The 23,999-nt window shown below is 36.0% G+C and overlaps 1 protein-coding gene across 4 annotated transcripts in view; it reads left to right on the forward strand.

The window, feature by feature from the left end:
• STXBP6 (syntaxin binding protein 6) overlaps nucleotides 1-22,817 on the forward strand; it is a 331,516-nt gene extending 308,699 nt beyond the window's left edge. For all 4 annotated transcript variants that reach the window (XM_023501242.2, XM_023501236.2, XM_003756129.4 and 1 more), the window contains 2 exons: nucleotides 11,389-11,546; nucleotides 18,521-22,817. In XM_023501242.2, the coding sequence (XP_023357010.1) occupies nucleotides 11,389-11,546; nucleotides 18,521-18,544 (182 nt within the window). In that variant the 3' untranslated portion in view covers nucleotides 18,545-22,817. The remainder of the gene's footprint in view (nucleotides 1-11,388; nucleotides 11,547-18,520) is intronic.
• The last annotated feature ends 1,182 nt before the right edge of the window (nucleotides 22,818-23,999 follow it).

Raw genomic sequence — 23,999 nt, forward strand, 5'->3', positions numbered from 1 at the left:
TGAGAACAGGAACTATTTTTCCCCTAGATTCTGGGACTTAATGTCCAGAAATAGAAAGCTCTTTTAGGATAGAGAAGACCTTAACTTGTTAATGGTCAATTGGAAACACTGGGAGAGAATTTTTAAAAAGTGGAAGATGGAGAGATGATAGCTTCAGCAGTGTCCTGGAGGACTAGAAATACTTTATCACCAAACAAGGAGTTAATGAATCATACTGTTAAAAAGTTTGGGGGATTTGAGTTTTTTGTTGTTTGTTTTGATTTGGTTGAGTTTTTGGAGGTAATCAGGGTTGACTTGCCCAGGGTCTTACAGCTAGTATCTGAAGTTGGATTTGAACTCAGGTTCTCCTGATTCCAGGATTGACACTCTGTCTACTGCTCCACCTAGCTGCCCCCAATATAAACTTTAGGAATGGAAGAGAGAAGTTGAGAAAACTCAGTTTTGATAACCTTGTTGTTCTCAATGGAGGAGTATGTTAAGCCATGTTCTCTGTGTGGGTCTTGGAAGTGAAGACAGAAGATTTTAAAAAACTAAAGTGGTTGGAGAAGAGAGAGCCACACAATTTGTATTTGTATCTCCAAAGCTTGGCACATTGTAAGAGCTTAATAAATGCTTGTTAAGTTGGGGAACCATAAAGAAAACCAATCAAAGTATTGCTATGAAGTATCATATTCAGACAAGCTTTCAAGAGAAACCATAATGTTGGAATCCTTACAAAGTGTTAAGTCATTAGAGTTGATAGAGATAATAGTTATCTAATTTAGCATGGTTCAGTATGATTGATCTGATCCTACCAGGAGATGTTACGGGCCAGAACTTGAAACAAGGTACTAAGTAGAACTGATAGAAACAATACTTGTATTCACATCTTTAGAGAGCTCATATAAGCAAGAAGCTCTTAGGGCCAGAGAGCACTCTGGGAGGAAACTCATAATCCCACTCTCGGATCCCACAATCCCGCCCTCAGAGAAGGAGCATAAATAGAACTTCAGTGAGCCAGTCAAGTTAGTTCAGCAGAAGCCCTCTTTCAAAGGCAAAACAGATTCATTCCAACTTTTACCGTGGTGCTGGGTGGAGATATTTGGAAGAAGAGAAGCTGAAGCTGGCAGAGACTCTGGGAGATACAGAAGCCCACAAGCCCACTCTCGGAGGTGGAGTCAGATTCTTTATATCTTCCACTTTTGTGCTGCCTGGAGATTGAAGAAAACAGAGGCAGAAGCAAAGGACAAAGTTGCAAGAGCTCTTAGAACCAAGAAGAGAGAGAGGCCTCTAAGAAAACTAACTGGGCTATATTGAGGGACACAATAAAAGAGCTGAACTTTTAGCACCTGGCTGCATTTGAGTGACTATTGCTTGGAACTGAAACTAAGTCTGCCTCCAGAAAACCTCCCCAAGAAACCTGTTCCAGAGAACAATTATATTCTATTAAAGAAGAAAAACACCACATTTTGGCGCCCAACATGGGGCAATACCAGCAGCAAAAGAGACGGCCCAAGTGGTCACTGAATTCCTCATCCAAGCATTCGTAATTATGGGTGTGCCACAAGAAATAAAAAGAGATAATGGACCCGTATATACTTCCAAACATTTTTAACACCTTTGTGCACAGTATAAGATTTTACATACCACTGGCATACCCTTTAATCCTCAAGGTCAAGCAGTCGTAGAGAGAAGAAACAGAGACATTAAGACACTCCTCCAAAAACAAAAGAAAGGAGGAGCCACAAGTAACCCTAGAGAACTTCTAAATTTAGTTCTCTATACCATTAATTTTTGAATTTTTCATAAAGATGCACTGGCTCCAGCAGACAGGTTTTATAACCCACCAGAAGAGCAGTGTCCAGTGCATGCAGCTCCACTATCTTTAGATAATCGCCAGGTGATGTGGAGGGATCCAGAAAGTGGTGAATGGAAGGGATCAGATAGGTTAACTGCTTGGGGAAGAGGGTTTGCTTGTATTTCTACAGATGGAGAAGGAATCAGATGGGTGCTAATGAGCCGTATTTGCCTTGTCCATCAGAGAGAAACAGAAAAGCAGAAAAACTTCAAAACAAAGGAGAAGATTTAAGAAACATCTGACACTGAAAGAACATGGTTGACAATGAGACTGTTAAAAGAACTTTTAAAATCTTCAGGAATCATTGGATTCCTTGAGATGAAAAATTGTTGATGAGACTATTGCAGTATTTCAAAGCCTACAGGAATTATTGGATTGCTGGCACATGAACTAATGGACAATGGATTCCTTTTAGACTATTTCTAGGACTTATGGACATGTATAATTCTGTATGTTGATTCATCTTATTTGTTACATCACTACTAGCCTGTGTTATATTGCTATGTGCTTATGTAATTATGTGTAATGCCTCCCATATTGATGGATTTATGTACACCTTATTTCATGCCTGTTTCAAATGAGCCCCTTCAGAAACCTGCTAATCTGATTTGATTTTCTATTTCCTTTGGTGTTTTCTTCTCCCTTCCTGAGATGCCAGGGAGGGCATGACCACCTTCTTTTTATGGTGTTTTCACTCCTTTTTTGAGCAGTCAAGGAAGACGTGATCACCTTTTTTGGGATTCTCACCTCCTTGAGAAGTCAGGGAGGTCATGACCACCTTATGTTCTAAAACAATAGAAAGCAGGAGATGTTAGAATTCTAGTGTTAACTCAATGGAATTGATACAATGCTTTTTGGTTCACATCTTAGAGTAAATCCTTACAAAGTGATGTCAGTTGCCTAATTTAGCATGATGTACTTAGCAAATCCTCTAGCTCCCTAATGTATTTAAGTACTCATTGGAGTTCATACTTTTGTGAGATTCACAAATCAGAAACCCATAATCCCACTCTCAGATCCCATAATCCCACTCTCTCTTTCTTTCTCATTTTTTTCTGGTTTGATATGAATGTTCTTGTTCAGCAAGATAATTGTATAAATATGTATGCATATATTAAATTTAACACATATTTCTACCATGTTTAACATATATTGGACTATTTGCTATGTAGGGGAAAGGATGGGAGAAAGGGCAGAAAGTTGGAATGCAAGGTTTTGCAAGAGTTAATGCTGAAAAATTATACATGAATATGTTTTGAAAAATAAAAAACTTTAATTTTTTAAAAAAAGGCTTTCTCATCAGTATACACGGACTTGATCCAATAGATATTATTATTGCTCTCCATTTGGTGACTTAAAAGTTCTATATAACTGTGAGGTCTCCCTCTTCAGGCCAGCTTTTCTGTTTCTGTGTTTACAAAGTATTCCTGGTGACTGAATTGACTTTTCTTTGTCATTCAGCTCCAGGCAACACGACTAATTTCGCTGCCTAGGGAATTAGCCTCAGACTTGATACAAGAGATAATTCTGGAGCTGCTATTAAGCTCTAGCTACACTCTTCTCTTTAGAAAGCAAGCCTTTGAAATGTAATTACATGCTTTGTTTCTGTGTCCCTAAAAACTGAGAGAATTGTCAGCCTTTATTTGTTTATTGCATCTTTCATTGAGAATTTGCAATGCTCCAGGGTCCCATATCTTTTAGAAACCTTGATGAAGGTCAGGACCCAATAAGTCTTTGATAATAATAAATGCTTGTTGAATTGTTTAGGGTCTGCTCTATCCTAAAGTCTCATTCCACAAATATTTATTGCTTTCTGTTTTTTCTCTCATCTCTTATTTTCCTTCTGCTACAGAAATAGAAGAATCATCCCCTACCACTACAAGATTTGGGGTTAGTTTATACATTTTCTTTCATGGGATGCTATGACTGATGAATTTATCACCAATGAGCAGATTACTGGTAATTAGCCCAGTTTTCTGAAAGTGGATACAATCTGATTGCAGCATACAGGACTGTGTTCGCAGCCTTTTTGGTTTGGTACACCCTACAATATTTTTGCTCCTGTGTCTTAAAGAACCCAGCCTTCTCCTCATATCAATCCTCTGAGATTTCTCCCAGTTCTATAGTATAAAAATTCATTGATTTTTGACCTCACTAATTGGTAATTCACAGAGCATTAGACAGAAAGTTTACCTTTGTACTACCTATCACAAGCTAGGGAAATTGATTGTATAACAAAGATTATAGTGGCAAGATACAACTGTCTTAGAGGGAGAGAAGAAATAAGCATCTAATAAGTGCCCACTATCTGGCAAGTATTATGTTAAGAGTTTTGCAAATTTTATGTCATTTAATCCTCACAACAACTCTGTAAAGTAAGCACTATTATTTTTCTCATTTTATAATTGTGGAAACTGAGGCACCCAGAAGCAGATTCTGACTTGCCCAGGTTCACAGTGCTAGTGTCTTAGGCAGTATTTGAACTCATGCCTTCTTGACTCTTGTCCAGAACTCTAGATATTTGTTCTATCTGGCTGCCTAGGAGAATTAAACTACTTCCAAGCTCTTAGACTTCATTTCTCTACCAACTATTTACTAATTCCAGTGACTACACAATATTCATAAACTTAAGAGTCATTTATTAGCCCTTTCTCTGGCAGGAATTTATTAATTTCTGTTACCAAGATATAAAAATACATTTATAAAAACTATTCTATAATTCATCCTACACTTTCTCAGAATCTGCTTGAATTATCAGTGTTTTATTATATATATATATATACATATATATATATATATACACATATATATATATATATACATATAAACATAAACACCAAAAAAATCAAAAGTCAGCTATGAAGTAGTCATAGGTCAGGTAGGATTTTAGGAAGATTCAGTTTTGAAAGAATATATTTGTATAGGAAAGCTAAAATAGCATGAATTCTGTGAGTGTGTATGAGAAATAGTGTGTATCCATATGCATGCATAGTAATAAAATATCATAGAGCTTGCAGTCATTCCCCCAGAACAATTACCGTTCACCTGTTGTTGGTTATAAAGAACACTCAGTTTCTATTTCACAGATTAAATTTACCTCCCATAGAAAAAAGTCCAAATACTCTATTTGTTTGAACACAAGTTGTAGGAGTTTTACTAAAGATAGAAACTGGATACTGACGTAATGATCAACTGCATATATATGGTTTAAAAAAAAAAAGTCTAACGTGGCCTTAGACCATATTGTTGTTGTTATTGTTGAGTTGTTTCTGTTGAGTCTGAATTCGAAGTTTTAGAGTTTTGATGGCAAGAATACTGGAGTGGTTTACCATTTCCTTCTCAGCTCATTTTACAAATGAGGAATCTGAGGCAAACAGGATTAAGTGACTTGCCTAGGGTCACAAGTAAGTTGTCTGAGGGCAGATTTGAACTCAGGAAGAAGAGTTTTTCTGAGTCCAGGCCTGCTACTCTATCTCTACACCATCTAGCTGCCATCTTAAACCATGGCTCATGCTTTTAATTTTTTTCTATATCATCTTATTCTACGTAGTCCCTTTCCCCTTCCTGGAAATGCTAGATTTAAGTTGTTAACCACTACTTCATTTTTAACAAACTTCCACCTTCACTAATTGTGCTTTCCAGAAGTCATTGCATCTAGTTTTTACAGTATTATCTTGACTCTCTCACAATAAAAACTTCTGCATCATTTAACATAAGATGTTATTACATTTTTTTTAAAGTACATGTTGAGTGAAATTTATGAAGATATCATAAATGAACCAAGCTTGGTCTTAGCTTGATCTCTGGGTTCTATAATTTAAAAGTCAGTTGACTTTTTTTTTCCTGTACAGTTGACTGTGCTATCTTCATAATACCTGAATAAATTTGAGTGTTAATCTCTTTCCATTCCATTTAAAGCAAGTTACAGACCTTTTTTTTTCCCCAGGAAAATGAATATTTAAATTTCAAATTTATCATGCCAATATGTGATGTTCCCAAAGCCTTGAGTTTTAAGGGTCTCATTTATTCCATAAACATTAGCTGAGTGTGTCTACTATCCCCGAAGGATTTAATTGAAGCTGCAAAGATGAATAAGATTCATTTCTTATCCCCAAGGAATTTACAATCTAATGTGGAAGACTATTATAGAAATAGTTCAGTCAGGAAGGAAGCAAGCATTTACTAAATGCCAATTATGTTACAGTCACTTTGCTAAGTTCTTTTTATCTCATTTGATTTTCACAGCAACCTTATGAAGTAAGTGTGCTTTTTATCCCCATTTTACAGAAGAAGAAACTGAGGCAGAGTTTAAGTGACTTGCCCATGAGCACACAGCTAGCAAGTATCTAAGATTGGATTTGAACTCTCCTGACTCTATCTACTAGGCCATCAGCTGCAGAGGAGTAAATTTGAGTATTTATGTAGCTCCATTGTTTCCTAGCTCTCTTAATTTGTACCACAAAGCTTTGCATGTGTGGGTCTCTTAAAAGTACATTTAATTAGTCATCTTTCATAAGGTCACATGTGTTTTCATTCTTTGTATTATCTAAGGTATATTTTCTGTTTGTTCTATCTAGTTAACCAGGGGGAAAAGGTTTCTCTAATTATCTTAATTTGAGTGTCCTGTATCAAAAAGAAATCTCTAATTAGAGAAATCAGGAGCTTCCATTGAAGTCTCATTGGTTAGACTCTGGTCATTAATCTCACAAGAAAGTAATTTTATTTTGAATTTTATGGACCATTTCATTTTTTTCTTATTTTCAAATTCACCATTAATGCATTTTTTCCCTTATTTTAGAGAATAGTAGCACCATTTTCCCCATCATTTTTCATTAGAGACCAAGGTTATGCAACCAATTCCCAAATAAGACAGTTTTGTTCTTTCTGTTTTATAACCACAGACTATACCCTTAATTATTGTAGTTGAGGGACATGGTAAGACTATATGAATGGCTATCTATCCAATTAATTAAATGTTTATTGAGCACCTACCAATATACCCTTACTTTGGAGAAATACAAAAAAAAAAAAAAAAAAAGCTGTAATTCAAACTCCTATCATTAAGAGCTCATTTCATCCCCCTCTCTCTACAGCATCTCTCGAATCTTCCATTTATATACACAACCCCCACTAATCAGGATGCAGAGGTTCATCAACTCTTACTTGAGCTCTTATAATAGCCTCTCCAGAAGGCAACTAGATAACAAGGTGAATAGGGTGCTGGGAGTCTGGAAGATCTGTGTTAAAATCAGGCCTCAGGCATTTACTTAAAGCAGTATTTCCCTGAGCAAGTCACTTAATCTCTTTTATTTACCTCAGTTTCCTCAACTGTAAAATTGAGATGACAGCACCTACTTGACAGTTGTGAGGATCAAATGGAAACTTGCAAAGATGAAAAGGATTTTTCAAGCCTTAAAGAACTATATAAATGCCAGTTATTATAAATGACCACTTCAGTTGCATCCAGAAGGAATAATTCTCTTTTTTTTTTGCTTCTGAGTCTTGTTCTTAAAAGACCTGGAACTGGGTCCCAGAGGAGTACTTTAGTTTCTCCAATTATTTACAAAATGTCAAAGGAGATGGCTAAGCATCTCCTATAAAAAGATACATTCAACAGCCAGCCAGCCAGCTAGTAAGCATTTAAATGATCACTGCTAGGAGCTATATAATGTTTAAGTAAGGCATAGTTGCTGATTACCCATCATGATATCTGATTTTTGTAGCATTTCTGGAACAACACTAAGTACTTTGTGTCTCTAGAGAGTGTCATTGAATTGGGGGGAGGCCTGTGTGTATGTGAGAGGGGGTGGGGAAAGAGAGAAGAGAGAGAATTTTGTTTTTCTATTACTAGTCAATTTCTTTCCTCCACTACAAAAAAATAAAGTCATGCATAAGTAAAGAATAGGGACATTTGTAACTTTACATGCAATGTTCTACATTCTTAGTCCCCCCAGCTATTTATTAAATAGAGAGAGATGCTTCCTCATCTCTTCTCCAGGGCAAAGACTGGGCATTATAATTGTTCAGTACTCTACTTCATCTTAATATTCTTTTTATTTCCCTCATTGTATCCAGTGTGTTCTATTTCTGCCTATTTCATCATGTATCAGTTCACATGCATAATACCATATTTCTGATATCCTTACTTTTCACAGCACAATATTATTGCATGTCTGTGCACATGCATTCACACATACATACACACACAATTACCATCATTTGTCTATTCATCCCTTATATTATAAGCACTTTTCCCCCAGAGATTTTGTTGTTGTTGTTTTGCTTTGTTGGGGGTTTTTTGGTTCATTTTTTATTTTTGCTACCCCAGGAAGTACCACGGTGACTAAATAAATTGTGGTACCTATATGTTGCAAAATATTATTGTGCTGTGAGAAATTATGAATCTAAAGAATTCAAAGAGATATGAGAACACATAAAAGATGAAGTATGATGAATCAGGAAAACTATACAAAGAGACTTCAACAACATAAAAATCAAGGGAGAAATAGGAGACAAAAACTATGTACTTCTTTACAGAGAAGAGGAATTTATGGGTGTGAAACATCAGAAATCTTTTTTTAAATAACATTTTATTTTTCCCAATTACTTGTAAAAACACTTTTTAATATATATTTTTTTAAATTTTGAGTTCCAAGTTTTTTCCCTCCCATTTCTGAAAGAGTAAGCAGTTTTATATAACTTACACATAAGCAATAATGCAAAACATTAGAGATTTATTTAAGGAAGTTTTGCTATGATTTGTTATCATATATGAGTTCTTTTTTCCTCTTTTTTTATCTCCTTGGGGCACAGGCTCAGTGTGGAATGCAACTATCATCTCATACTAAATTATCATCCAAAATCCCCTAGCTTTTCTACATTCTTGTTTTCTGACTAGCTGCTTCAGACCAACTAGCAATAAATAGTATAACTTTCTTGCAAATTCATTAATTAAATAATTTATACCATTACTGACCAACAAAGGGCCAGTGATACTGATGAAAACAGTGGAAAGATCTGATCTTTTCCCCTATGTTTTTGTGTATCCTACACCCATTTCTGGGTCCCCTTTGGGTGATCTTGTCATTTACCTGTTCTCTCCTTAGCATTATCTTATACAGCCTATGTTTTCTCTGTTGCCTTACAAACTAATTAAAATTTTCTATAATTAAGGAATTTACCATCCCTTAACAGTTAGCTAAAGATTAATCAAAATCCCTCCATGAAAAAAAAAAAAAAACTTTTTTTTTTCCCCGTTCACACATCTTTTCTATAGACCATAGCTGATCCTCACAGAAATGAAAGGGTTTTGCATCTGATACCAGTGGGAATTTAATTTCTTTTTTAAAACTTACTGTGGCTACATGTATACATCCCAGAGGTAGAGTCAAACGGTATAATAAATTTATTAGCTTTTCAGGGGAATGAGCTTTACATTTTTTCCAGTTGCTACTTTGCAGCTTCTTGGTCATGCTGGATATAGTATCCATTTAAGATTCTTAGTTTCAAAACTGTAGAGAGCCAGAACTTTGGAGTATACTTGAAAGACGTATACTTGAAACAAGGTGTTAAACTTGATGAGACAATGGTTATATAGTTTACATATACTTAATACTTAACATAGTGATGTAATAGTTCTACAGTTGATGTAATTGTAATAGGGTATTTAAACTGAGGACAAAGTCAGCCATAGACATTTCATCTCCCACAATCCTAGTGGCTCTGCTGCTTTCGGCATTCCTCCACTAAGATCAAAGCTTATCTGAAGGTCCCCCAGAAAGCTTGCCCAGCCCCAGAAGAAGGATACGGACAGTTAAGGAGATAATAGAGACTTTGGACTTTATTCTTAACTATTCTTGTAGTGATTATTCTGCAAAAACCAAGGTGCATTCAGAGGACCTTCAGAGAGCTAGCCAGAACATTACACAAAATTACCTATATGACTATAAACAAATAATTTACCTTTCTGAATCCTTGAGTTCAGCTTCTCCTCTGATAATTACTACTAGTACTTTCCCCTCTGTTAATTACTGATTATATTAATTAATTCCTGAATATAATTTATTCTATATATATTTGTTTGCATGTTTTCTCTGTTGGACTGTAAGCTCCTGGAGAGCAGGATATTTTTGTATCCCCCATCATTTAGGATAGTGTTTGGTACATAATAGATGCTTAATAAAATGTTTGTTAATGCTTTTTGAAAGAATACAGCTTTTTAATTATTAGAGCTATCTAAAAGTAAAGTGGAGTGCCTTGGGAAGTACTTCCTTCCTCATCTCTAGAAATTATGAGATGGAAAAGTACTACTAGTAATTATCAGAGGGAAGGCTGGTAGGAGAAGCAAAAGAACATCCCAGGTGGGAGAAAGTCACAGAGAATGTCTAGATCAGAGATTTTAGATTTCTTTTTTATGATGCAACTAGGAGGACAGCATCACAGGATTAAAGGGTACATGTTAAGGAGTAAAGTGAAGGAAGATTGGAAAGGTAGGAGAGGATTCTCCCTCCCTTCCTCCCTCCTTCCCTTCCTCCCTCCCTCCTTCCCTTCCTCCCTCCCTCCTTCCCTTACTCCCTCCTTCTCTTCCTCCCTCTTTCTCCCTTCCTCCTTCCCTCCCCCCTTCCCCACTTCCTTCCTTTCTTCTTCTCTCTCCCTCCGTCCTTCCCTCCCTTCCTGCCTCTCTCCCTCCCTCCTTTTCTTTCTTTCTTTCTTTCTTTCTTTCTTTCTTTCTTTCTTTCTTTCTTTCTTTCTTTCTTTCTTTCTTTCTTTCTTTCTTGTTTTTCCTCTTTATTTTTCTTGCTTTCTCTTGCCTCCCTTCTCCCTTTTCTCCCCTTCCCTCCTTCACTCCTTTCCTCCCTTCCCCTTCATTCCCCCTCTCCCTCTTTCTTTCTTCCTTTCCACTGTCTGGTGATCTACACTATCCAGTGTTATTTAATTTTATATCAAAAGTTCTTGTGTTCAAATTATCCCTTGGGACACTTTTCTTTCCCCACTCTCATTCCTAAAACAAAGCTCTCTGGCATGCCATGTAGAATGGAGATCTCTAATGTCTCACACTTCAAGGTACAGGGGACAGATTTTAGTGTTTGCCAATTTCTGCTACTGCATAAATTTTCTTTTGGGGAAATAAGAAGCTATCCTTTTTAGATTCCTGGGAACAATTAATTAGAATTCTTGAATCTTGAAAATGTCAGGGCCCATCCTAATCTGTCTAATTTATTCCTAAAGCATAGCTTCCCACCTTAAAGGGCCTGGGCAGTTACTTGTTTCTTAAACAGAATTCTGATGTTATTTGAAAAAAGAAACAATATAGCGTAATAAGTAAACTTTGGACTTATACCCAGGAGATGATGTATATGAATCTTGGTGCCATTCCTTGGTTTTATGACCTCAGTCAAAATATTTCCTCAGTTTCCTCACCTGGAAAATAGTATTTACTTCCATAAGATCATTGTGAGGAAAGCATGTTGAAAATCTTAAATTACTTTTTCAGTCTAAATTATGAGCCATCATCATCATCATCATTATTTATTGTTATTTGTCTGCTCCAGGAAACAGCATACTTCATTCAGCAGCAGACAGTGTGACAAGTGCAGTGCAGAAGGCCAGCCAGGCCTTGAATGAGCGTGGGGAAAGGTTAGGTCGAGCAGAAGAAAAGACGGAAGACATGAAGAACAGTGCCCAGCAGTTTGCTGAAACTGCTCACAAGGTAAGATGCAGGGCAAGAAAACTTGGTTTTGGTCTCCTGCTTATTTCCAAGGAGACTCTGAGTCACTGGTAAACTCTGTTATAGAAATCTGTTGTGCCAAGAATCTGTCCCTGATTATTTGTTACATAGCATGAAATATGCAAACAATACTGTTTTCCCATTCTTTGTACAATAAACCAGACATGTATTGTTCAGACTTTGTTTGCGTCAATAAATTCTTAGGTTGGAATAAAGGAAAATAGTTCCTCTAGCTTTTAACTAGTTCCTTAATTGTCTCCCTTTAACTCTCATTGCCTTCAACTTTGATATTTTACACAGAAATAATCTTTTTGTTCCTACTCAGAGATTTGGAACTAAAGTGTCAAAGGATAGGATGGTGCTTTAGATGGTGCTCAGAAAGGGATTCCCTCCTTAACCTATCCCAACCCCTCTGTTGATGTATGCTTGAAAGAAGTCTTGGATGCTTGTCTCCTTTTTTAATTTACAGTCTCTTTTTCTTCCTGAGAGGCATTTTGTGAGTTCTCATCTCTTTGTTCTGCTATGAATAAAAGAAGCTCTAGAAAAAGTGGTGTTAATATTGCATCACTCAGGAAGGGGGCCAGCTATTCCTGGTGCTTTATTGCTGGAATCTTAGCTATAGTTTGGCTATTACAGTCCTGCCTGCCAAGATCTGTTTCTACTTTTGTAAACTAAAATGTGCCAGGACACCTCCATATACTAAGAACAGTCATTTTTTAAAGGGAAAAAAAAAAACATATTTATTTGCAACCAGCTTTCTTGGATAAGAGATTAGAGATAGAGACTAAACCTGAAGATAGAAAACTCCCAAATTAGGAAACTTTCTACCAGTGGAGGCAAACAAGTTAACTGATGGTATAGGAAGAAAGAAACATTTCAGTAGGTTAAATGGGTTTGTCAACATTCTGATTAAAGAATATAATGGATCTGCTTAATGAATAGGACTTGATTTGTCAAGGGCTTTCAGGTAAACAATCAGCAAACATTAATCACCTACAAATTTGATCTCAGATATTTTTTGATTTTTCATCCACTTCTTTATTCATGTTCAACCTAATTGTAAAGTGGCAGGTTTTTTGTTGAATTGCATGCTAAAGCCAGCTCCTTCTAATTGTAGATAGCTAGTTGTATTTTCACTGGTAGCTTATTTATGTTGTATGATTTAGCAAATGCTAGGAACAGCTAATTGGCGCAGAGAAATAGAGTACTGGGCCTAATTTCAGGAAGACCTGAGTTCAAATCCAACTTTAGACACTTACTAGCTGTGGGATCCTTGGGAAAATCATTTTGCCTCAATTTCTTCATCTGTAAAATGGGGATAATAAGAACATCTAACTTCCAAGGTTGTTGTAAGCTTTAAATGAAATCACTGTTAAGGATTTAACATGGTGCCTGTCACGTAGTAAACATTATATAAACATTATCCATTAATATTATTATGAAATCGGTTCTTTAGTATTTTGTTGATTGTCTTGACTTAAGAAAATGAAGGGGAAATTCAAATAATAAATATTAAAGTTAAAAGTGTGTTTTGCATACATTTTTCCCCCAAAGAGCCATTTGTCAGATGTTCATTGGCATATTGTTGGTTGCATCCTTCTATCTTTATTGCTCATTTGGAGGGGAGATTTGAACATAAGTCAGTCCTGTGGAAGGACTGTGGAATAGGACTTACCTATTTTATTTAAGCTCCTTGAGAAAAGAGATTCTTTTATTCATTGTATTTGTATTACCAGTTCCTAATACAGGTGTGTGGTGTGGCTTAATAAGTACTTGTTGATGGATTAGTTCAAAGATGCATCCTCATAGGATAATATTAGAGCTTTGTTATGGGCCAGAACTTGAAATAAGGTGACTAGACTTGATAGAGACAGTGCTTATGCACTTAGTTCATACCTTTAGAGCTCACACCTTTAAGAGAGTTCACACATTAGTTCACACATTAGAATTCACACCTTTAAGAGAGCATATGTAAGGAGGATCCCACTAAAGGACAAGCCCACTAGGGACTTCGAGACATTCACAAATCAGATTCATTCCAACTTCCACCTTTGTGCTGGCTGGAGACTTTTGATTCGGAGGGAACCAGAAGCTGAAGCTGGCAGAGGCAAAGGACAAGGGGCAAGAGCTCTCAGAACCAAGGAGAGAGATAGGCCTCTAAGAAAGCTAATCAGGCTATTTGGAAGGAGACAATAAAGGATCTGGACTTTAACTCCTGGCTGACTTTGAGGTGATTATTACTCTGACCTGAAACGAAGGCTGCTCCCAGAAGCCCCCCCCCCAAAAAAAAAAGCCTGCTCCCGGAGAACAAGTATATTTAAGAGAAGATTATTACAGAGCTTGGAAGAACATTGGACTTGATATGGTCCAACACCTCATTTTCTAGATAAGAAAGCCAAGGCTGAGAGAAGCTAAGACACTTGTACAAGGTTACACAGGTGGTCAATGGGTTAAAAAACAAACAAACAAACAAACCCAGAATTTGAATCCATTCATTTAACTGAATCCAGCACACTTTTTTCCTATACCACAGTGCCTGAGAGTTGAAACTTCCTTAACTCTCTCCTCCTCTACTTTTTTTTTACCTCTACTTCCCCTAGCTCTAGGTGCAGAAACAAATAATGAAATTCAAAAACTTACACTCTTAGCTTGGTTTTGCATAATTGCAATTGAAGTGATTTAAAAGGGGAAAAAATTAAGAATGGGAAAAAGTTTAAAGAGGGCAAGTTTATTGGGAGACAACTTAGCTGTCTTTCAATTTTGTAAAGGCTTATATAAAGGCAGTGACCTACTAGTTTTCTCTTTGTATTGGGTACAGCCAATCTATGATTACCTGTGAATCTCTGACTATGCAGCCAAGTGTCATAGGATTTTCAATTTATAAGAGACCTCAGAGATTGTCTGTTTCAATCCTCACATTTTGCAAATTAGAAACCTGAGGCTAAGAGAAGGAATAGTTTGTTGGGGTTCTTTTTATGATTCTTAATTAATTATCAAATTAATTCCTGCTATAATTTACCTATTCTGTTATTGCTGATGAACTTGGTATGAAACTTCAACAGACTTTAGGAAACATTGGGGGTCCAAGGAGTTTGCTTTATGGTACAGTGGTAGGCGTTTTGTTGATTTAAATCTGCCTGCCAAAATCAAAAGAGAAATGAAGGGCTAAAGTTAGTACTTCCCCCAAATAGAACAGTCCATAGATAATGAAAAACTCATCAGAAGAGAAATTAGTATGGACTCCAAAGGACCATGAGATGTCTGGTTTAGACTGATAAAGTCATTAGATTTTCTAGGTGGGCAGTTTTGTTGTTAAGTGCCCTAGGAAAGAGAGACAGGAAAGTGGGAGGGTGGGAGGAAGGGGTGAAGAGAAAGAATGAGGGATAGATGGACAAGCATGCAAGCAAACAAGAGAGAGAGAACATTTCAAAGCAAAGATTGCAACTTTTAAAAATTAGTATGTTTGCTTATGAATCATCCCAGCCCTGGAAATGTTCTCTAATAAGCAGACTTGTCTCCAAGGTGATGGAATGTCTATCTTCCCAGAGAATGAGACTCCTAAATTCTCAGATAGAACAACCAGTGTAGGCTGATTGGGTTGATGTCCTTTCACTGGCCCATTGACAGTTCCTCTGGACAAGTTCCCAGGTGAGGGTTTAGAAGAGATGCAGCCTTTGCCTTCCACCCCCACTCCAATTTTGGCTCAGTTGACTCATAATGGGTAGGTTGTATTTACAAAGCCCCCAAACTATACACTCTGAGCAGAGGACAAAAATTTTAATCTTATAAGGTACTTAATACTAGAGTTTAATTGGAACACTTTTCTTCTCTCTCGTCCTCTCCTCTCCCACTACTTCCCCAAACTCTAGCAGCACAGTGAAGTTAAACAAGTGTATTTCAAGGAATATGCTTTAAGACGCACAGGGGATTTCTCAGATACCCTGAATCGTTTAGGCATATGAGTGGATGACTTCTCATACATGGTAACCTTATGTGTGTTTATGGTTGTCTCCTGTAAAAGGGATGGAGAATTAAGTTCTCTCTCCTCCTACATCTCAGCTCCTCCCCACACCCAGTTTCACATTCTGATTTGACAAAAGGATTTGGCAAAACTCCAAACAAGAGAACCGCTCAGGCAGAGATACATACTTTTCCTTTGCCCTAAAAATCACCAAGTTGCAGAGTATGCAATGCCTTTGGGCAATACTTTTGCTCAGTAAGATGTTGAGTCAGCAGTTTTGCGGTTAATAGTATTTTAAAATCCTCCTGGGAGAAGAAAGGATAGTTAGTATCTGTTCTATACAGCATGCCAAGGCATTGCTGGACAATCAGGAGTGAGGATGTTTAGTGGAAACATTCTAAACACTTCAGGGCATGTCCGACCCTTGCCACTGGATAATTTTATGATCCTTGCATCAGCCTCTATGCTGCAGGTTCCACCTTTGTTGAATGGAGATTTCATTGTATAATATTTGGATTGCCTATAGCAGGGGGGAGGTTATGCATAAAAAACTTTGTAAACTACAGACCAATGGGTAAGTACATATTCCTGTTAGTGCTAGAGAACTAAATAAAAAAGGAACGATAGTCCTTACTTCTACTACTTCCACAGGATACTGTGCCAATGGCAGCTGTTCTTGGTGAATTATGCTAGTCTTGATCCTGTCTTACATTGGCCCAATAATTCATAGAATGTTAAAGCTAGAACCCTAAGGCCTGCTTCATTCTTCTAGCCCCGTTCATTTTAGGGACAAGAAAATTGAGGCACAGAGAGTTTAGTGACTTGAACAGAGTCTGTTCAAATCTGTCATATAGTTCCCCCTTGTTCCTAGTGTAGGTTCTTTTCTTTATGCAATGTTGTTCTCCAATTTCTTGATGAGAAGGACCTACCAAGAGTTAATTTTCTAAAGCTAACATTAAAGAAATCCCTGTTTCAAGTGTAACATTGACAGAATTGGACTTTATACAAAAATTCCTGAAAACTGGTGTTCTGCTGTGGTTTTAATCACCCAGTTAATCAAATCCCTGCCTGGCTTTTATTTTTTTTTTTTCTTAACTTGAAACTATGGTTTCTGCTTAGTTTCACACAGACACACAGAGTTTTCACCTGCTGGAGACTGTGTTTTCATCCTTAGAATAGAGGGCTTCTAATGATGAGAAGTAATAGGAAGAGGAAGTTATCTTTTCACAAAAGAGAAATCATTGTGTAGAAATCCCCACCAATTCAGATGCCATAAGTCAATAAGTTAGTAAATAAGCCCTTCAATTTCTTGAAGTGCAGCTGAAGTTAAATAATTTGCCAGTAGCAATATAGCCAGTAAATACCAGAGGCAAGATTTTAATCTTAGTGTTTTACACTTAAAATCTAGCACTCTGTCCACTATGCTCCATTGTTCCTAATAACAATAATAGTAACTGACATTTATAGAATAAAAAAATTCAAAGTACTTATATACCCTATCTCATGTCATCCTGACAACAAGCCTGTAAATAAGTTTGAGGTATTTTCATTATCTCTATTTTGGGAAGAAGAAAACAAAGTTCAGAGAGGTTGTGACTCACCTGTGATTATGCAACTAATAAAGTGTTTAAGGAGAGATTCAATACCAGGTCTTTCTCAACTCCACATCCAAATCTTTTTTTTTTTTTACTCCATCAATTACCTCTCTATAGTAATTTCAGGTCACACAAGGAATTCTATGTCAACTTCTTCTCCCTTTCTAGTCATAGCATTGCACTGACTCATTGGGTAGGGACATGGCTCTGAGACACAGGAGGATTAAATCTATATCCTGTACCCAAATTCAGTTTCCCTAAATGAATTGTCTTGGAGCGCAGCTAAGTTTGGAAACCTATTGACTAATAGGGTGGCATTTGGTGCTCCCATTTGTAGAAATCTGATGTTTCAATAGAGTGTATTTCTTAAATACCCCCTGGAAGTAGAAATCAAGATCTGGCTTCCAGCTATTGTTCAGCTTTTGTCAATAGCATGATTTAACCATCATTTAACCATCAGTATTGCACTAGCTTGAGTGATCTCATTAAACCAAGAAGTAATGGATTAATTAGTGAAGGAAATTAATTAGTGAAGTTTCAAATTTAAGACTTCAGATCAACAAGCATTTTTTGAATCACTAATGTATTGGGCACTGTGTTAGGTATTAGGGTTGCAAAGCCAAAAATGAAACAATCCCTACCCTTAAGGAGCTTAGATTTTGCTAGAAGCAAACATGCACCCAGATGAGTAAATGCAAAATAAATACCAAGAAATTTTATCCTGATGGAGGATTGAAGGTGAAGAGTAGGAAAGTAACCATCAATTGAAGAAATCAAGAATCTTTCACCAAGGTTATACCTGAACCAAGCCTTAAAGGGAACTAGGAATTTCAAAAGGTCAAGTGAGGAGAGAGAGCCTTCTAAGAATGGAATTAAGTTATGGACTATCACTTACAAACAAAGTTCAATAGACTAGTTTTACATAATACGTCTGAGGAGGAGTCACATGAAATCAACTTGGAAAGGGTATGGAGCCGAATGATAAAGAGAATGAATCTCAACTTCTAATACTAGCATGAGAGTCAGAACAATAGCATATTACCTTGAACAAGCCATTTAATCTTTGCATTAGTTTTGTCATGTGTGAAATGTAGATACTGTTGCCTTACCCTGACTTCCGTATCAGGAATTCCTTAGAAGACATGATAAAAGATAAGAAAACCCACTTGGACTTTGTAAATGAAAGGTGCCATTTAAGCACTAGGAAAATTGTAAGCAATTTAAAAAAAAAAAAAATGCTATGGATTAATTTATCCAGAAAGACTGAAGTCAGAAAAAATATTTTCTTAAAAAGGTGTCATTGTGGAGAGAGATGCCATGCATTCTACTCCTCTTTTTTTCCCCTATTGAAATGACTGAGATTCTCACTACCCTTTTTCTCTTTTTCTCTCTCTCCTCAGCTTGCCATGAAGCATAAGTGCTGAAGTACTTACTGCTTATCCTGATGACCCTCCCAAGAGAAATGAAAAAGATTGGTTCAGCAGTTTTTACAAGAATTACAAAATTCCACCTGCTTCTTGTTGCCAATTCTTTGGAAATTGGTTTATGTTCTGTTCAGACATTAGTACTGGGGGGAGGGGAAATATGTTGTGGTTTTACATTTCTGTAGTGACCTTAAGAAATGCTGCACTATCTTCAATTTGGGGGTAAGAGAAAGATTGTGGGGTTTTTTTTCGTATTTTTCCCAAAAATGTCTTGGATGTTTTATTTTTAAGCAAGAATATAAGAAAATTGGACCAAATAACTTGAACATGGTGAAAACTGGCAAAATCTGGTTTTTTCCTTGATATGAAACAGGAAGACATTTTAATTTGGCTACATCAAATGTTATTGTTTCTGTATGAAAATAAAATTCAGAGTGATTAATTTTTTTCCTCATTTTTGTAGCTAGTATTAGCAGAATCAGAAAGCTAGAATTCTGTATCCTGGGATATTAAAAGTCTCTATTATGAAAAACAATAGGATTTATCAGGGGAAACAGCCGACTTAGATTTTGCTCTTTGCCTAGCTACTTTTTGCATGAGCCATCACCAGCATTCCAAAAAGCAAAACAAAGTTGCAGCTAAGATTCTGCTTTCTGTGTTGCAGATTCAATGTTTCTGCTACTTAGTTCCAGAATGATCTTTTTTTTTTTTTTTTTTTTTTTTTACTTTACTGTGAAAAATATAAATGTGAAGTTAAAGACTTAAGGAAAAATTTCATTTGTAATACAGTAGTTTCCCTGTACTAAGTACAGGAAGAGTAGTTTTAATGACATATGGTTCCTTTGCCCACCAGTAGCTGGTGGGGAAAATTGCATTGAGTAAGGATGAGAACTTTCAATGTGGGAACTCCTCCACTAATGTATCTCTGACATAGCAGATAAGAAATAAGAAGTTGCCTGAAACAAAGGGATTAAATGATTTGCTCAGTTGCTTAACAAAGGTCAGAAGGAAGAGATTTGAAGCTAAATTTTTCCTTACTCCCAAAGTCCAGCTTTTCATTCACTGCTCCCTTACACTCTAGTGGGAGAGATTAAAACAAACATATCAATTAGCACAGAAATGGCACTGTATGATAAGCCATAAGAGTGATACAACCAAAGTACTATTTCTGAGATGAGAGGGAACGTCTGTTTGAGGTGACAAGAAAAGACTGTAAAAAATAGAAGGTAGCGGTTTGCCACCTCTTCACCCCTGAAGAATATCTTAACAATTAGGGTAATTTCTAAAATATTTGTTGATGTAAAAGGGTTTTTTAGCATCCTCCTAAAGTGAAAGTTTTTAGGGTACAACAAAATTATTCTCAGAAATCAGGTCTCAAGCATTTAGTGATAGGCCTAATGGTGTCTGTCCCATATTTAAAGGGCAGCATTTTCCTACTTAGACAGAAACTTGGGATACATGTGTGAACAGAGGCCTAAGTCTCCTATTACTCTAAGACATCTTCAAACAAAGACCAGAGGTAATTATAGTGTAGAGAGAAAATCTTGATAAAGTATAGATTTTGACTGAATGAGTTCTAAGATTTCCCCCCCCCCCCCAGTTCTTTCATGCTTTGATTTAAGTTGCAATAATTTGAGAATTAGTGATTATTCCTCTCTCACTTTCTCTCCATCTCTCTGTCTCTCTCTCTTTCCTCATTGTCCCATACTTATTTTTGTTTTGCTCTTTATGTGCTGGCTTCATTAGTATAAGGAATGCCCAGCACAAAAACTGGTACAGATAAAAATCTGTACAAATAAGGAGAAAAAATTTACATTTATACCCTTTTCTCTCTGTCCATGAAATGGTCTATTTTAGAGTAGTTATCATAATTTCCTTGGACATTCTTTGTGTTCATACTGATTTGATTTTCACTTTTTTTTTTTTTTTTTTTTTTTTTTGCTATTTATTTCTTGTAATTTAAATCATGGGGATTTTAACAAACCACTTCTCATGATCATAACAACCTAGGCATGATACCTATTCCATCACTTGCAGATTAGAATGGGTTTTATTCACATTCTTCCTTAAATCTAAGACTGTGATAGTAGAGATTTTTTTTTCCCACCAAGAGTTAAAATGCTATGTAAGAAATGATGCCTTCTCTTCTCCATGAGAACATGCTGCCCAGCATATTCCAGATTATTTGCCTTCCCAGGTTCTCATTGAAATGCATTGATTTTTAAATGTTTGATTCTTCTAAACTCTATTTCTTCCTTCTTCCTATTGAGCACAGGGTCAGTATAGTCCAAGAGTGTTTGGTGTAGAATCCAAGTAATCTTTCATGTTAAAAAAGAAGGAACTGCATTATTGATGTCCATTTAAGCAGCTTCTGTGTCCTGATAAAACAGTCTCAGGGACAAAGAAAATTGTCGTTATTGGAAAACAGCTCTCTTTCACAATGTTGGCATGTCAGAAAGAAGTCAGAATCTATTTGAGATGAATTTTTGAATCTTCTTAAGGAGACAACCCAATTAAAGATATATCCTTATAAAAGTAAGGTATTTTTAGTAGCATTTTGTATTATTTTCCTTTGGGGATCTGAGAACCTTAAAAAGTTAGTAAACTATTATCTAAGAAACAAAACTGGAGGCCATTAAAGTTGCTAGTCATAGAAGCCACATGTTAAAGCAGATAGTTGTGCAAAATATATTGTATAGGATATGATCAGATTTATTAGGAGACTTGAAAAATATTTTGACCTAATATTTTATACTGGCTTTTCAGCTTTGTCAGGAAAAGACACAATAGGTCTTTTTTCTTGCTAAGGTTGTTTGTTTTTAGATTGTATACTTTCTAGGAAAATGCTTTTAAAACAAAACCAATAAGGACAGAGGAGGAGGGGGAGAGAGAGAGCAATAAACAAAGAAACAGACAAGAGACAGACAGAGAGAAAGAGACGGACGCTGCCTATGACAATTTTTCAATTGTTCATTCTGCAAGATTTATTAAGTGCTTACTATGTATCAAGCACTGTCCAAGTTGCTGGAAATAAACTCAGTAGTTTTTGGGGGGTCATTAAATATGGACGTAGGGGAGGGAGGATATAATACAATTATATACATGTGTGAACACCTCATAGTCACTCAGGTGGCACATAAAATTGAAGGGAAAAAAGGCAGATATAAAGACCTACGTCAACCAAACTTTAGAGGAATCTGTTGCCAATTATTTGGTGAAGCTGTCTCAGAAAGATTCATGTTGATAAGGTTATATAATACATTGTGAGGTTTTTTTTTTTCCCCAGGTTGAATAAAGAGTCTTCTTAAATGAAAGTCTGAAATAGCTTCCCTCCATTTCCCTTAATGCCTCTTGAAAGTTTTGAGTGGGGGACTCCTTGTTGAGAATGGTCTTGTTTAAAAGAAAGCCTAGTCCAACCCTTTCTGGCTTCTAACACCAATTTTTTTAATGACCGTGCCTATGTCTTAAAAATGTTACCAACTTCTATTAGGATAGCGATCTCTGTTCTATTTCCCAGGGCTGCTATGAAGAATCACATGAAGATTGTGAAATACTTTGAGCTCTTCTAGAGAAGGTGTTTCAATAGAAGGTATTCATGTATTACTCATGACCTAAGGCCAAGAACTTAAAGAGACTTGAATGGTTTGGGACCAATTCAATTTACTGAGCTAAAGAGATTTTTAACATGTGTTTGTTTCATTCTTGCTATTCTCTACATTTATGGGTGTTGTATTTCTGATGAAACTCTTAAACTGTACCAACAACCAAACCATCCTAAAGAGAAAATTGTAGTGTGATAGCTTCTTCCCAAAATTTAGCTATAGCCTCTCTTACTAGTATTATTAGATATATGTCTACAGAAAGTATACAGTTATTCAGGTTAATGTTTCATATTAAAGAATGTATTTGTAAAATGTAACAAGATTAGTAGTCAACATTTTTTAAGCTTTGCAAAGAATTAAAAAAAGATTGTGTTAGATTTAAAAACTACAGTGAAATCTGTCTTAACACTACTTTTGGGCTAGCAAAGGTCACATATTCATGTGAAATTATTAGCAGAATGTCCTAAACAAGTAATCTTAAAGGTAAGTTTTGCTCTAATTTGCCAAATTGTAAATTGCCAATATCTGTTGTACAGTAATTAGTTCCTCAAGAAGTTCTCCAGGACATAAAACATGATTTTGTTTTCTTTAAAGATAAGTTCAACTTGATATGTGTATTCATTATTGCAAACACCAATTTTGTCATTAAATATTTTCTCTCTGTGATGCAAGCTTGTTTCTCTGAGTTATTTGAGTGATGGTCTTCAGTTCATGATAAAATAACCAGCAGTCATGATTACAACTTGGGTAGGAGAACATAGAATACACAGATTTCTTCAACCAGTTGCAATGAGACACTTGAAATCACAGGAGAAAAAAGATCTCCACCTGCCACACTTGGGGGAAAAAAAAAGAAACATACTAATATTTAGTCTCACAAGAATTATGAATGTCTGCTTTTTCTCTTAAATGAAATATTTGAGCCAAATCACTGCTACTAGTCCTGCCTCTGCAGGTGTAGTTATACAATTTCTCAACCTTGAAACATCCGTGATAGCTATGATATACTATTATTCCCAAGGTTATGATGTACTGTGTTCCATCTGAAAGAAACTACCATCATATTAAGTTTATTATTTTTAGCAAATGAGAATACAACAGTTGATTGCATCAAGAGTGATATAATGTATGCAAGAATGCTTTTAAAAAAAAACTGTCAAGTGCCTCCTGATTGTATGATTCTCTTTCCTGTGCTGGTTATCATCCTTTCTCCATGGAAGTCATTAGCTTGACTGATGAACAATCTATGCAGGAATTCAGTAAAATAACAAATACAGAAAGTTTTTCTGTGCATGTTGTGAAGAAGCAAAAATCAGCTTTCTTAGATTTCAACAGAGAAAGTAAGAAGAGGAAAGGTGCTAATGTGTCATCTAAGATGAAGATAAGTTTCCCATTTGTTGAGCTGTTCTAATAAGGTAAAATGAAAAATTAAAGTCCAAAACTGTAGCAGAATTTTTATCAAATGAGATTATATATCAAACATCTTTCAAATCTTAACATACTATATAAATGTAAGTTTGGTGTTTTGTTTTTAATTTTACTTTCTTATTTGCAATATATAATACAACCAAGATTACCCATGGACAGAATCTTATTTGTAGAATTTTTTTAAGCTTTCAATTTAGCTTTTCTTATGAGAGAGTGAACATATACTTGGGAAATACTGATCCCTTGTAAGTGATGTTTCCCAACCAATACAGAATTATACAATCCAACCAAAAGTAAAAAGTCTAGAGTAAAACAAAGCTTTCCCTTTCCTGATGGATCATCCATTCTCTGCTTTTTCTTCCCTTCATTATCATTATATCATTGAGAATTAAATATTCTTTAGATTTCAGCTTGAATAAGCAGTG

Source organism: Sarcophilus harrisii, chromosome 2 (genome assembly GCF_902635505.1).
Source record: "Sarcophilus harrisii chromosome 2, mSarHar1.11, whole genome shotgun sequence".
Lineage (NCBI taxonomy): Eukaryota > Metazoa > Chordata > Mammalia > Dasyuromorphia > Dasyuridae > Sarcophilus > Sarcophilus harrisii.